The sequence below is a fragment of the Megalobrama amblycephala genome, linkage group LG24 (assembly GCF_018812025.1).
Source record: "Megalobrama amblycephala isolate DHTTF-2021 linkage group LG24, ASM1881202v1, whole genome shotgun sequence".
NCBI classification, from domain to species: domain Eukaryota; kingdom Metazoa; phylum Chordata; class Actinopteri; order Cypriniformes; family Xenocyprididae; genus Megalobrama; species Megalobrama amblycephala.
Window position 1 is genome coordinate 8,796,920 of NC_063067.1, and position 15,711 is coordinate 8,812,630.

At 38.1% G+C, this 15,711-nt stretch overlaps 2 protein-coding genes across 3 annotated transcripts; one reads left to right on the top strand and one right to left on the bottom strand.

The window, feature by feature from the left end:
* Positions 1–786: 786 nt before the first annotated feature.
* Positions 787–3,469, top strand: gpr182 (G protein-coupled receptor 182). Its single transcript, XM_048179021.1, has 2 exons — positions 787–1,322; positions 1,960–3,469. Exon 2 carries the CDS (start codon positions 1,963–1,965, stop codon positions 3,037–3,039), a length of 1,077 nt encoding a protein of 358 aa, XP_048034978.1. The 5' UTR covers positions 787–1,322; positions 1,960–1,962; the 3' UTR covers positions 3,040–3,469.
* Positions 3,470–4,963: 1,494 nt separating this feature from the next.
* Positions 4,964–14,586, bottom strand: LOC125260023 (zinc finger and BTB domain-containing protein 39). 2 transcript variants are annotated; one of them, XM_048178131.1, is made up of 4 exons: positions 14,296–14,586; positions 11,437–12,078; positions 10,564–11,343; positions 4,964–7,488 (listed from the first exon to the last, which is right to left on the bottom strand). In XM_048178131.1, the coding sequence occupies exons 2-4, from the start codon at positions 12,043–12,045 to the stop codon at positions 6,595–6,597; spliced, it is 2,283 nt and encodes a 760-aa protein (XP_048034088.1). In that variant the 5' UTR covers positions 12,046–12,078; positions 14,296–14,586; the 3' UTR covers positions 4,964–6,594. The 2 variants fall into 2 exon arrangements, with proteins under 2 accessions (XP_048034088.1, XP_048034087.1); XM_048178130.1 differs by having other exon boundaries at positions 10,564–12,078; positions 14,296–14,585.
* Between the last annotated feature and the right edge of the window lie 1,125 nt (positions 14,587–15,711).

The following is a 15,711-nucleotide window of genomic DNA, read 5'->3' on the forward strand; positions in this document are numbered from 1 at the left end:
AAGCAACAACATGTCAAACATTTGTTCTTTTGAAGCCAAAAGCTGTTAGGCAGAAATGGATGTCTTTAAGTCAGATTAACGATCGGTTTGTAGTGTCCTCAACCTCAGTAGCAGTTGCTGAAGTGGTCAGTGGGGGATGCCGGGGGTTTGATGTACGACTGGCTTCCTACCTCTCTCTTGCTCTGCCTGCCACTCACTGCCCCTCGACCACGAAAGCATTTCCTGCTATTGTTCTGCTGGGGGCTGTGTTTTTTCAGCATGTCAAGCACAAACCAGCTAAATATTTTTTTCCCCCTTTTAGACTTTCAGAAGTGTGAAAAGATTGTCTGGAAAAAACTGTGGAGAGAAAAAAAACATCCAGAAGCCCTAGGGCCCCAACAGATTTAACTAATGTTCAGATAAGAGCAAAGTAGTCAATCCACACACACGTAAAAAGTTCACAGTTGATTGTGCAGCAATTTGGAAATTAAAAAAATAAAAAGGTTTCTTATTTATTTATTTATTTATTTATTTGTGAAAAGACACCCTTCTGCAAGCAACTAAATATTTCATAATCATAAATAAAAGGGAACTTTTTGTTCATAAAATTAGACTGAGCTCATTTAGACGTGAACAACCATGCAAATGCTATTTCTATATACATACAGTAACCACTTTGTTTAAAAATACTACTTAATAATATGTTAAATTTTGGTTATTGAGAAAAAAAAATGCAAGAGATGTACTGAAATTGTTTAAAACAGTGATTCTCGCTCCAAACACATTTGCAGGCCTCATTCAAAACTTGCATTCAAAAGTTGCATGTTTGTTTATTACACATCATTGAGGCAGAATTCATAATGTGTTTAGCTACCAATAAGAGTATCATGTGCCTGCTCATTAGTACAGATTTGGTGTGCTTTGGGTAGCGTGTAACATATACACCCTGGGGCTTGTGCATAATCCTTATTTTGTTGTTGCGCCACTCCCTCCTGCAACCACTTTAATTCCATCTTGGCTCCACACTTTGTTTAGACCAATACTCACAGAAAAACAAACATTCTCTCCGGGTTATATGGATGATACTATCTGCAATCAAGAGATTCTTGGAGTCCTTCCTGTCAGATTCAACCCCCTCCTGTCCTGTGAGGATGTCCTGTCAGTGTGACGGTGGAGCAAACAGGCGCGTGAGAGGGAAGAGCTTATTTTGCCCCACAAGCCAATGTATGGCTAGATTCCACACAACATTCCAGTCAAGCAAAGCCTCCGGTTAAATTTCTCCAGGACTGCTTCTACAGAGGGTTTGACCCTGAGAGCCTCATCTGCAATAACTACATAGCAAGGTAGGTCTCCTATCCCTCTGTCTTTTAGGTATTTGATTAGCATTGATCCCTGATGTAGTTGCTTGGGATATTTTGGCTTTAATTTTCTAATTGGGGATCAAAAACTTTGATATATTTGGTGCCAAAAAGACTTAGAACAGGGATCGGTAACTCTGGGACTTGAGGTCCACTGTCAAGACTTGCTGAGCTGGGAAAGGGCAAAAGGGACAGATTTTAGGAAAAATATCTGACCTACAATCCTCTAAAAGCAGAGACAGGCAACTTTAGCCCTCAAGGTCCAATTTAGGGTTGAGCTTAAAAATATAGGTTGAATTCAGGGTGATTGGGATACATTTTGCCATTGAGATGACGGGGGAAAAGTGTCCAAATCAACCTGAATTCACCCTACTTGAAAAATCTAGCCAAAGTCTTTAGGATTGCTTGAGAATCACAGACAGGTATGTTCAATAAAGGTTGGAGCTAAACTCTGCAGGACAGCATGTTTTGTGGGCCACAGTTTTAGACGATTGTGTGTCGGACATTTATTTTTTCCTAAAATCCGTCCCTCTTGCCCTTTCCCAACGCAGCAATTTTTACTTGTACAATAGGTCAAATGAACAACCTTTAAACACTCTTTCCATGTTGTTTCTGTCTGCAGAACATGACGTACGATCTACACAACTCGTCGTACGACTTCTACAACGGCACACCGTGGTTTGTCTACGACTGCACCATCCACCTAGATGAGGATGGCCGACGTATCGCTCTTTTCCTGCTTTACCTGGTGCTGTTCATGGTAGGGTTGGCCGAGAACACAGTGGTGGTTTGGGTGAACTGGCGAAGGCGGCATTCAGCGAATGGCGTTCTGTTCTGCGTCATCAACGTGAGCTTGTCCGACTTGATGGTGATCTTCACCATGCCCTTCTTCATGCTAGAGGTGACTATGGACAAGGTTTGGCTGTGGGGCCGCTTCCTTTGCAAGGTCACGCACCTCGTGTACGTCATCAACTTCTACAGCAGCTCCCTCTTCCTGGCCTTCATGACTCTGGAGCGATACTTGTCCCTGACACGTCGCAATGCACCCGCCTGCTTCCCTCCACAGCACAAACGCCGCTGGTTGCTCTGCGCCGGGATCTGGCTCTTGTCGTTTGTGCTGGCCTTGCTGGAGAACGTCCATGTTGACCTGTTGGAGTGGGATGAACCGGGCTGCTATATGGTTCCTGAACAGTACTACACGGAGTGGTTCGTCTCCGTTTCCTTTCTTTGCCTGATATTCCAATTCCTGGGGCCGGCATCCGTCATCATCACCTGTAACATCTTGATCGCCCGAGCCGTCCGCTCAGCTCCGGACATCCAGAATCGCCGGGACGTGTGGTTGGTGCACCTGTACTCGCTGGTCTTTGTGGCCTGCTGGCTACCCTACCATTTGGTGTTGTTCTTGTTGACAGTGGACGACTTGGATCCGCACCTGTTCTCCTGCAACACGGTCGGTGTGCTGTACTTCTCATTTAGCCTCGTGCAATGCTTGTCGCTCTTTCACTGCATCGCCAACCCAATCCTTTACAATTTTCTCAGTAAGAGCTTCCGCAACAATCTAATAAATGCAGTGATCAGCCGCATCTCTTCACCGCCGGCCAGCACGCCGGCTAACGCAGTAGCCGACAACACAGGCAATACAGCGGTGAAAGAGCGGAAGCTCAGTAACACAAGCACGAGTCACTCCGACATTGGCGCGTGAAAAGGGAAACTCCTAAATGACGATCTGGTGAAGCAAAATATGTGCTACGAATGAAATGGCCTTGTTGAGGCAGTTGTTTTTGGTCAGTTGCCCCATAACTAACCATAATGTCTCCTGTTTTTCTCACCTCAGTATTGTTAAAAGTGCAAGGAAGGAAATATTGTCAACCTTTCGTAACCTTTACTTCCACCGGTTCCTATTGTCACATCTAGGAACTCCTAGATAAGTAATAAAAAGCCTACCCACATGCCAGTGTTTGTACAAAGACTGTTTTGATTGTTCTGCTCGACAAGAACTCTCACTTAGCTGTCCATATGCTCAATCACAACACCTAGCAATGTTTAAATGGCTTTTGAGCTCAGCAACTTGTATGTACATATTGTTATGGATGTGATGTCACAAAAATTGAATAAAATTTATTTTAAAAGTCTTTTGAACATGTTTGAGTGAAAGGGGGAGCAAATCGTAAATCATTTTGTCCTGCTCCATTGTCTGAAAAATTATTTTCTACCATAGAAATGGTTCTTGAATATAAATCACCTGTAGTCAATAATTTTATCACTTAAAAGTGTTAGTTCACCCAAAAATGAAAATAATGTCATTTATTACTCACCCTCATGCCGTTCCACACCCGTAAGACCTTTGTTAAACTTCAGAACGCAAATTAAGATATTTTTGTTGAAATCCGATGGCTCAGTGAGGCCTGCATTGCCAGCAATGACACTTCCTCTCTCAAGAACCATTAATGTACTAAAAACATATTTAAATCAGTTCATGTGAGGGGTTCAATATTAATATTATAAAACTACAAGAATATTTTTTGTGCATAAAAAAAACCAACAACAAAATAACGACTTATCTAGTGATGGCCGATTTCAAAACACTGCTTCATGAAGCTTCTGAGCGTTATGAATCTTTTGTGTCGAATCAGCGGTTTGGCGGTTTGACACACGATCCGAATCATGATTCGACACAAAAGATTCATAACGCTCAGAAGCTTCATGAAGCAGTGTTGAAATCGGCCATCACTATATAAGTTGTTATTTTGTTTTTTTTTGGGCGCACCAAAAATATTCTCGTCAATTTATAATATTAATATTGAACCACTGTACTCACATGAACTGATTTAAATATGTTTTTAGTACATTAATGGATCTTGAGAGAGGAAATGTCATTGCTGGCTATGCAGGCCTCACTGAGCCATCGGATTTCAACAAAAATATCTTAAACTGTGTTCTGAAGATGAATGAAGGTCTTACGGCTGTGGAACGGCATGAGGGTGAGTAATTAATGACATTATTTTCATTTTTGGGTGAACTAACCCTTTAAAACTCATCTTTGATCACCAAAATTACATATTTAAACGTTTTTTTCAAACAGCTAATAATGTGATGCTAATGTTACACAAACCATGTTCACATTCACGAGTCAGACAGCTGCCTTTTAACAATCAGTAAACGCTTTGAACAACTCAGAACGTCATTGGAGAAAGGCATATAGTTCATCATAACATCGTAATATGCATCATACAAAATCTACCCGATTTTTTCATATCAACAGAAAAACATACCGGGATAACCGTCTTTTGAGACTTCCTTGCGCGGTCAGTTAATGATATGCTAAAGCCCGCCGGCACGTTGACGTGATTGGTTACAAGGTAGTTTGTGACGTCAGAAAAAAACAGTGATTTCAAACCGCGGGTCTTTGGTTTACTGCAGTTTTAAAGAGAAAATACTCAGCAATGGTGTTGACTTATGAATTTGCACATGGTTTGTCTTAAAGCACATTAAAACACCACATAGACATATAAACAACAATAAAAACTTGATTTTCACCACAGGGGGTCTTCAACATTGATGGTCTTATTTTCAAATTCTGTGAACATGATCAAAATTTCACTGTTGAAAAGACAAGACTTTATGACTGGTTTTGTAAGTACCGTTTTTATTCAGAAGACAAGTACAGCTGTAGTAAAAGAGAACAGATTTATGATCATGACACTTGATATATATAAATTATATAAATAACACTGAAGTGATATAAGGCAACTGTTTCATGTTGAAAATAAAATGTGAAAATGACATTCCCTATCACATGTTCAACATCAATGATTTCTGTGGTTTATAATCACAACATCGGTTGATAATATGCATTTTCTTCCTAAAAATAAAACTGATTGATTAAAGAAGTAGTTGATAAAACTAGGCAATTTATAAGGCCATTCTCTTGAGCCAGTATTTTTCTGTGGTACATTGCAAATAAAGCTATAACAACCACAATGTCCCAGCAGTTTTGTGGTTTGACCAATGACATCTATTAAACCGGTGTGCCAAATCGATTTTGATGTGAACAAAAACATTATTTAAATGAACAATGTCCCACATAAGAAAGAAATGTGCTGAATAAAAAGTCATATAACTGCTGGGAAAATGGTACAGAAGAACATCACAGCTTTCAGAAAAGAACTGTTTTTAGTCATGACAATACCATTTGCACAAAATACTCTGCTATGTGCTGAGTGAAGATGAACCCTGCCGTATGAACTGGCTGATATACTAGCACCTCAGTCTGAATCGCTTCTCTTTTCATCATTTTCCTAATGATTGAACGACGTTTGAAGTGTTTTGCTTTATGCACAACATACAAACTATATGATACTGCATCTCATAACTATTTCTAATTTAGTCTACATCAAGTGATACACTACACGACTATAAAAATAACAACTATTCTGTAAAAGAAAAGTACCTTTATTTTTAAAAAAGGACCATTTTATTTATATCCTTGACCTAGAGCACTGCTTTATTTATCAGAAAACATAGAAACAAAGTCTTGGTTTATTCTCAACTTGCACTTGTGTCCTGTAAGAACAAAGGTTACTTTGTGCTTCTTTAGAATAACCACAGACCTTTAGCTTATTGTGATAGAGTTGCCGGAAGAGAGTATGGAGGTAATCGCACATCAGCACTTGGAACAACGTCCCGTTAAAAATGACTTGGTTATTAAAACACTACAACACAAATGTTTGGACATATTTGGCTGAATTTGTTCTGATCTAAATGCTTTTACTTAAATGGCTGAAAAAGACAAAAATAACTGAATGAATTTCTTCAAAATTTGTCATTTTAAATGAACGAGTTGGACCAGATAGTGAATAAAAAGTGTTCAAACACTGCACCTTTATGACGTTCTTGGCAAATATTTGAAGAAGCTACAATATAAGATAGTTATGATATGTTTATTTTTTTATTCCATAGCTTTAATGACTATTATTATTCTAAACTGTTTAAAAAAATGATAAAAAATGAGGAGGTGTGTCCAAACATTTGATCGGCAGTGTAACTTTGCTCAGTCTCTCTTGCCATCAAGTGGTCAAGTATCAGCACTACATTTTTAAAATAAAGTTTCAGTCTTTAAAAAATTTATCTGTAGACACCAACACAAAGACGATCACATTAAACACTTCATTACATTCTAAGTCTACGGTCACTTGTCCTCAACAACTTAAACGTGGGCACACAGTGTGACGGAGCATTCGGAGGGCGACGTTGTTGTTCAGGTGTCCAGGTTGGGGACGGGCTCTTTAGAGTGGTCGTTATACATGAAGGTCTCCTCGATGTTGAAATCGGGCGGCAGCTGGTCTTTGTGGAGCTCCATGTGCGAGGAAACCATTTTAAGTGTGGAGAAAAACAGTCCGCAGACGGTGCAGCGGTACATGAGGGCGCCTGAATGCGTCTTTAGGTGGCAGATCATGGTGGATCGGCCACGGAAAAAGCGCAGGCATACTTTGCACTGGTAGGGCTTCTCGCCTGTGTGGATGCGGAGGTGGTAGGTGAACTCGCCCGAGTGAGCGAAATGCTTGCCGCAGTACCGGCAGCGATACAATTTTTCCCTAAGCCCCGTGCCAGCACTGGAGTTGCCATTCAGTACGAGTCCAGCTGGAAACGGGACGCCCCCGTGAGCCATTTTGTCCTGCAGGTTGAATCCCACACTCAAGTTGAATCCAGCTTTACCCGAGCCGCTCGCCTCCAAAGGTGAGGAGGAGGATGAGGAGTACTCGATGAGCTGGTCCGCCTTGCGCTTGGCTGGCCATACCTGGCTGCCCTGGAGCTCGTTCGAATGCACGCTGAGATGGTAATGAAACGCGGTTTCTGAGGGGAAGGTTTGCGGACACAGGAAGCAGCGCAGCTCGGCCTGGCCTTCTCCGCCGGTTTCCGGACTGCCGTCGCCCTGTTTCGCTGATGCTCCTTCCTCTGAGTGTACAGACAGGTGTCTCTCCAGCAGTGCACTCTCTAGGAAGGGGTTGGCGCATTGTGGACAAGTGTAAATAGGAAAAAGGTGTGTCAGTGTGTGCCACAGGAGGGCGCATCGAGAGGGCTGAGACAGCTGGCATACTCCACAGCGTAATGTCCTCAGGCATGCGTGGCTCTGAACATGGTCCCTGACCGCCTGAAGAAGAAAAAAATCATTAATATAAACAAATCAATGATAGTAAAACCGAATTCTAAAGTGAAAGAAATGATAATGGATTTAAAAAAAATATATCACCTTTCTACAGTCATAACAAAAATATTACAATATTACACAATAATCACATTTTAGATTAGGGTCCAATTCTCACTATTAACTACGACTTTTGCCTCGAACTCCTAATTACAGCTTATTAATATAGTTAGTAAGGTAGTTGTTAAGTTTAGGTATTGGGTAGGATTATGGGATGTAGAATATGGTCATGGACAATAAGGCATTAATATGTGCTTAATAAGTACTAATAAACAGTAATATGCATGCTAATATGCAACTAGTTAATAGTGAGAATTGGACCCTACATTAAAGTGTTACCAGGTAATCTTACGAAAATTTGATAAAGAAAAAAAATCTCACTGAAGTAATTTTTTTCCTTTACCATACAAGTTAGTTAGCAGTATGTAAACAATAAAGTGGCAGGTCATATGCTATTTGAAAAAAAAAAAAATAATAAATAAAATAAAAAATTAAATAGTTTGGTTGCTGTAATATTTACTTTAATATTTGAGACATCTGTTTTATTTGTTTACTGGAGTAACTGAAAAACTGTATAAATATTTAGAAATTTTAATATATTTAAATATTTCAAATTCATATTGATTATTTCTATCTATCTCTCTCTCTCTTATATATATATATATTTTATATTTATTTATATATTTATTTATTAGGGCTGTCAAACGATTAAACACGATTAATCGCATACAAAATAAAAGTTTGAGTTTGCCTAATATATGTGGGTGTACTGTGTGTAATTATTATGTACATATAAATACAAACACATCCATGTATATATTTGAGAAATATTTACAAGTATATGTATTTATTTATATTTTTATATAAGTTATATTATATATAAATACATTTTTTTGTACATAAATAACATATTTCTCTTAAATATATACATTAATTTGTGTGTATTTATATATACATATTATTTACACACATTACTGACACATATATTAGGCGAACTCGAAATTTTATTTTGTATGCGATTAATCGTTTGACAGCCCTATATATATACAGTACAGTCCAAAAGTTTGGAACCACTAAGATTTTTAATGTTTTTAAAAGAAGTTTCGTCTGCTCACCAAGGCTACATTTATTTAATTAAAAATACAGTAAAAAACAGTAATATTGTGAAATATTATTACAATTTAAAATAACTGTGTACTATTTAAATATATTTGACAAAGTCATTTATTCCTGTGATGCAAAGCTGAATTTTCAGCATCGTTACTCCAGTCTTCAGTGTCACATGATCCTTCAGAAATCATTCTAATATGCTGATTTGCTGCTCAATAAACATTTATGATTATTTTCAATGTTGAAAACAGTTGTGTACTTTTTTTTTCAGGATTCCTTGATGAATAGAAAGTTCAAAAGAACAGCATTTATCTGAAATACAAAGCTTCTGTAGCATTATACACTACCGTTCAAAAGTTTGGGGTCAGTAAAAATTTTTATTTGTATTTTTTGAAAAGAAATTAAAGAAATGAATACTTTTATTCAGCAAGGATGCATTAAATCAATCAAAAGTGGCAGTAAAGACATTTATAATGTTACAAAAGATTAGATTTCAGATAAACACTGTTCTTTTGAACTTTCTATTCATCAAATAATCCTGAAAAAAAATACTGTACACAAATATTTTGTACAATTGTACACATTAAATGTTTCTTGAGCAGCAGATCAGCATATTAGAATGATTTCTGAAGGATCATGTGACACTGAAGACTGGAGTAATGATGCTGAAAATTCAGCTTTGCATCACAGGAATAAATTACTTTGTGAAATATATTTAAATAGTACACAGTTATTTTAAATTGTAATAATATTTCACAATATTACTGTTTTTTTACTGTATTTTTAATTAAATAAATGTAGCCTTGGTGAGCAGACGAAACTTCTTTTAAAAACATTAAAAATCTTAGTGGTTCCAAACTTTTGGACTGTACTGTATATATATATATATATATATATATATATATATATATATTTTTTTTTTTTTTTTAATTTCTTAATTTTAAAATGTAGCTTTTTAAAACATGTTACTTTAGTATTATTTATATATTAGTATAGTATTTATCAATATTTTTGAATTAGTTTTTATTTTATATTTTCATTTTCATTTTAGTTTAGGTTTTAATAATTTTCTTATGTGCTTTTGTCATTTTTTTATATTTCTATTTAGCTTTAATTAATTCAATTTAGCTTTAGTTAATTTAGTAAATATATACATATATATATTTTTTAATTTAATAATCATATATTATTATACACTGTCTGGCCAAAATTTTTTGCTGTTTGGCCGAATTAGTGGTTCGGAGCGTGTATCAAACTGCCAAAGTCACGTGAACCATTGAAATTTTGAAACACTTATGATGTAACGAAGCCTTGTTTACTGAAATCAAGTGACTTTCACAGTTTGATTCACGCTACGAACCACTGATTCGAAACAGAAGATTCGTAAAGCTTCGAAGCTTCATGAAGCAGTGTTTTGAAATCGCCCATCACTAGATATTGTTGAATAAAGTCATTATTTAGTTTTTTTTGGCACACAAAAAGTATTCTCGTCGCTTCATAACATTAAGAATGAACCACTGTAGTCACATGAACTGTTTTAAATATGTCTTTAGTAGCTTTCTGGACATCTGACAGTGTTAATTATCTTGCTGGCAATGCAGGCCTCACTGAGCCATCGGATTTTATAAAAAATATCTTAATTTGTGTTCTGAAGATGAATGAAGGTCTTACGGGTGTGGAACGACATGAGGGTGAGGAATTAATGACTGAATTTTCATTTTTGGGTGAACATTCAGTATTTGCCTATTTAAATCCAAACAGCAACTTTTTTTTTTTTGGCCGGGCAGTGTATTTCAGTTTTATTTTAATTTATGAATAAGGCACAAGCACAATGATTCAAAGTTGTCACATTGCACCTGATCAGGACACAGTATAAGGCTTATAAACAAAAACTGTTTATGCTCCACTAACTTTAAAATCATTTGTCATGGATTTAGCACAAATGGTGCACTGCAGTTCCCCTCCTTGCCGTTGGGAGTCTCCGTTCAGTTGGTCAGGATTTTGAGGGACGCATTTGGCTGCTGACTGACGCCTATGGTGAATCAATGCAGACTCAGTCCGGAACTGGTGCTCACAAACGTCGCAGGAGAAGAGCAAGATGCCCACGTGTGTGAGGGCGTGTGCGACACCAGCAGCACGGTCCGAGAAAGAGGCTCCACAAACTAGACATGAACCCGTTTCCGAGAGGTGCGTCTCAGCATGAGTTCGTATGATGCCGTTTTCCACCGGAAGCAGCATCCCGCACGATTTGCATGGCTGCGATGATGCCAATTGGCCAAGAGATGCCCCGTTTTCACCGTTCTCAATGCACATCAATTCCTCGTCATCCTCTTCCTCCACAATGAAGTGCTCCTCCTCGTCGCTCAGTTCGATTATGTCCTCTGAAAGCGCTCGCCACTGATCGCCACTTTCCGTATGCTCCTCCTGTAGGCGGTGCCTCTTTCTAGCATGATCTTCCTCAAAAAAATCGGAATCTTTGATTGGTCCTGTAACAGCCCCAAGCTGCAAACTGTCCAAAGGGTCACTGGAGGACGACGAAGGGGCGCAGGTTTCTCCTCCAAGCTGGGCTGAAGAATCGGGGATGGAACATGGTTCCTGAGTCCCAAATGTTGATTTGCTACCATTAACAACAAGCTGGTCCACTGAGTTACTTCCTCCATTTTCTCCTTCATCCTCCTGCTCAGTCTTGAGCTGCAAAACAAGGCCAGGAAGAGCATCTGTAGAATGGTTACTGTCTGAAGGACTCAACTTGTTGGTCACCTGCTGGTTGTAACCCAAATGTACCTGGATGTCTTCGTTTTTCGGCGACTGGGTGGCCAAGTGGGAGCGATTCAACCTGCCGTTCCTGCCTTGAGAAACCGGAGATGGAGTTACAGGTGTGGGAGCGGCTGAAGAAGACAGCGAGGAGCAGGATGCTGCGGAGGATGAGCAAACGGACGCAGCCACTGCGTTGGCGGACGCCATATCACTTTCCGCATCCCCATCGGCCACCGGGTCTCTAGAGCTGGAGCTCTGCAGGTCAGGAAAGGTGGCATGGCAAGCGCTCACCAACTCCTTCACGCCGAGCCTTTCCGCCAACTCATAAAGCACTCCCACATTGATCAAGTCTGTGAAAATCTCACCCGTGTAGATGAAAGTCAACACCTTCTCCAGATTGGCGGCGGAGACAAAGTCCAAAGAGAAGGTGGTGGGAACGCCATCCTGGTTGCGGGAACCTCTGGAGAAGAGGCTGTTAAAGTGCGTGCAAGAGCATGCTAATACTACACGGTGAGCCGGGAAGGAACGTCCCCCGACCTGGAGGATGACGTCACACAGGAGGCGAGACAGACGGCAGCGGTTGAGCTCGGAGAGGAGACGGGCCGCATGGCCAGAGCCCTGCAGCCTGATCCGCATGCCTGGCAATTCTGACAAAAGCCAGGATTTGGTCTGAAAAAGAGAGAAGTGAATCAAAAAGGGTTATAAGATTCGGATGAAATTATAATAGCAAGATGCACTTATATTCAATACTTTAAGAGGTACTTTCATTTATTTTTTAAACAGTATGTAATTGTATGCCATGTCGTAATTGCCGTAAATAAGAGACGACAAAATGTGACACTGTACTTGGAGCTGTACAGGTCCTCGGATTCGGACTTACACATTTCTCTTGCACTATTAACTCCAAAACAAATCTGCAGTAGTTGCATGGTACAGCGGTCATGTGTTACAAGTCGTATCTCTCTAAAGCCTAAAGTTGTAATTACGAGTTCTACAATCACGTGAATGCTTTTTACAAGCCAGAATAGTTACAGTAATTACGACATGGCATGAATGCACCTATAGTACAGTATAGGTAGTATCTATGGGTAGTACGCTACATTGTTATCACATGACCTCATAACTCTGCCCGATTAATGTTAGAAACATTTAGCGTGGGATAATGTCTACTATTTAATTGGTACATTCCATGTCAAATCAAATAAATTTCGAAAACTATATTTTTTTCTGTAGAAAGACACATAAATAGTGATGAAAGCTAAAATATTAAATGTCACAGATGTATATTTACTGAGTAATGCACTATTTTGTAGAGCGGGGGTCAAAATGACAATTTTCACCTGAGATTCGGAGCCACATTTACAGGGGTGTAAAAATGACTTTAGAAAGATGGCAGCATCATTATTTTATTTTTACACAAATATTGGTATAAATTCTGTTGACTTTAGCAATCTTTGTTTCATTATATGCCAACGTTGACAGTTCAAAAATGGCAAAAAGCACTTCTTGTGTTTTTTTCCCTCAAGTTTGCATGCTTGTAACTCAAGAAGTATTAAAGGGTAGCACAATCAGAGCATAAATGAATCAGCGTATCGAATCATGATTCGGATCGCGTGTCAAACTGCCAGCGGCTGAAATCACGTGACTTTGTTGCTCCGAACAGCAGATTCGATACACTGATTCATTTGTGCTCCGAAGCTTCATGAAGCAGTGTTTTGAAATCGGCCATCACTAAATAAGTCGTTATTTTGTTTTTTTTGGCGCACCAAAAATATTCGCGTCACTTTATAATATTAATATTGAACCACTGTACTCACATGAACTGATTTAAATGTGTTTTTAGTACCTTTATGGATCTTGAGAGATGAAATGTCATTGCTCCCTATGGAGGCCTCACTGAGCCATCGGATTTCAACTAAAATATCTTAATTTGTGTTCCGAACATTAACGAAGGTCTTACGGGTGTGGAACGGCATGAGGGTGAGTAATAAATGACAGAATGTTCATTTTTGGGTGAACTAACCCTTAATCAATCAATATTTTGGCTTTCATCACTATTTATGTTTGTCTTTCTACAGAAAAAAATCAAAAATTTGAGCCAGGGACCTCTGGTTGAGTTGACACGGAATGACCCAATTCATTTTTTAAACAGAATCTGGTATACAGTATATACTGCAAATCATTTACATAGGTAGTAAAGTAGTATTGTATTAAAAACATGGCCAATATGACAGATGCTGAAAAATGAGAGGGCTTCAGAAAGTCGATTCAGAGTCAGTTATTACATTTTGAGGAAAGATTATGAAGACAAACATTCTTTGAAATAAAGTGCACGTATAAAACATGCTCAATATCGCCCTCACACAAACACAAATAAAATAATATTTCCACAACACATTAAATTACACTTACCATAACTTAAGTTTACATTTATCACCAGTTCGTTTCAACACAGAAAGTCAAGGTTGCCTCAGATATGTTTGATGTATATCACAATAAAACACAATACACAAAAATACACAATTCATAAATACATAAATGTAAAAATAAATACAATTCGTCAACAACTGGTGTCCTAACAAAGACAATCCACACACTAACAGAATTTGTATTTTGGGATATTAATACCACATATGCCACCCTTCTGTAACAAAAATATATATTTAAATATGTGCAACACACAATCTAGGGTGCAATAAAACTGCTCAATGCATCTTTATTTAGTACATCATTCGTTTAGCCGTAGCTAACCGGTTGCCGTTGGACTCCATTAGCATGTGTGGCTAACTAGCACGTTAGCATCATCTCTCGCAGTGTAAATAAAACAGACCGCTGTGTCACTAACTAGTACTCAGAAACCACATAACACCTCAAATGTTTGCTTACCCAGAGAGTGCTGCTCGGTTGCGAGAGATAAATAATCCCACTCGGATCCTGTTAGCCCAGACAGCCGTCCCTGCATAGACATCGGCGGTGTTTCAAAACCTACTAAGCTGCCTACCTAGATCACTCGGTTCATTCAGAGCGTGTCTGTGATGCCCAAAACTACTAAAGAGCTCACTATATTTTTTAATACACGGCCATTGTGGCATAGGACTTCAACACCGAGCACTGAGAAGGAGCGCCTCCCATGGAAATCCATGTAATCCTATTACTACTATGAAAAATGTCCACATTACCTCAGGAAACATGTTTGTTTGTGTTTACAATACAACATAGTGTTAAGCAGTTATTAAAAATAGTCAATCTTTTTTTTTAATATCATGAAGGTATTTAACTATAACATCGAAGATCATAAAGATGGCAATATCCAAAATCCATGTCCTTGTGGGAACATTGGGTCCCCATGAGGAAAACAGCTCATAAATCATACTAAGTGATGAAAATGTACAAATGCAGAACGTTTTCTGTGATGGCTAGGTTTAGGGTTAATATAAAAATCATGCTGGAATTGAAATTGATATGCTATATTGGATTTTAAGCCTCATATGTGATATTTTATCCTCATAATTTAGGGAATACTGAACCACACACACAATTAAATTTCACATTTTTTTTCCTGCACAAATTTGTTCAGATGTGACCAAAAGTATCCAGTCTTCTGTTGTCATTCAGGTTTCTTAATTGAAGTCACAGCCACATTTTATTGTGGTCTTTTAAAGGAGGAGTAGTTAGAGAAAACAAGTTTGGAAGAGTGGATGCAGCTAAGCAGACTGTCTTCATGACTATTATCGGATGTGTTCATGAATGCAAATATGAGATAATAAGGCAAAGAAACATTCTATGATCTTGCATTTATATGCATACACTGTGAAAAAAAGGCTGTTCTTACTTAGAGTTTTTGTCTTGTTTCAAGTCAAAATATCTTAAAGTTCTTAAATCAAGAAGCATTTTCTTGACAAGTAAAAATTATTTTCTTGTTTTCAGGAAAAATAAGTCAAAATTAAGTGAGTTTTTCCTTAAAACAAGCAAAATAATCTGTCAATGGGGTAAGCAAAATAATCTTATTTCAAACCAAAAATAAAATAATCTTGTTTTCAGTTTGGATTAAGATTATTTTGCTTATTTCACTTAATTTTGACTTTTTTTCCCCCTAAAAACAAGAAAATAATTTGTACTTGTCAAGAAAATGCCTCTTAATCTAAGTATTTTTAGATATTTGGACTGGAAACAAGACAAAAATTCTAAGAACAGCATTTTTTTTGCAATGTAATGAACTCTTGGTATTTGTATTGACACATAGCACAATTTCTATTTTAACCAGCTGAATTCTCTGAAATCAAACAGGCCTTCAATGATAGT

What these genes read in the sequence shown, in the direction of transcription:
- gpr182 (XM_048179021.1), top strand. Translation starts at nt 1,963, where the DNA reads ATGACGTACGATCTACACAACTCGTCGTACGACTTCTACAACGGCACA.
- LOC125260023 (XM_048178130.1), bottom strand. Translation starts at nt 12,045, where the DNA reads ATGCGGATCAGGCTGCAGGGCTCTGGCCATGCGGCCCGTCTCCTCTCC. An exon ending in CCATGACAAATGATTTTAAA is followed by an intron (nt 7,489 to 10,563) that starts GTTAGTGGAGCA and finishes TTTCTTCTTCAG; the next exon opens with GCGGTCAGGGACCATGTTCA.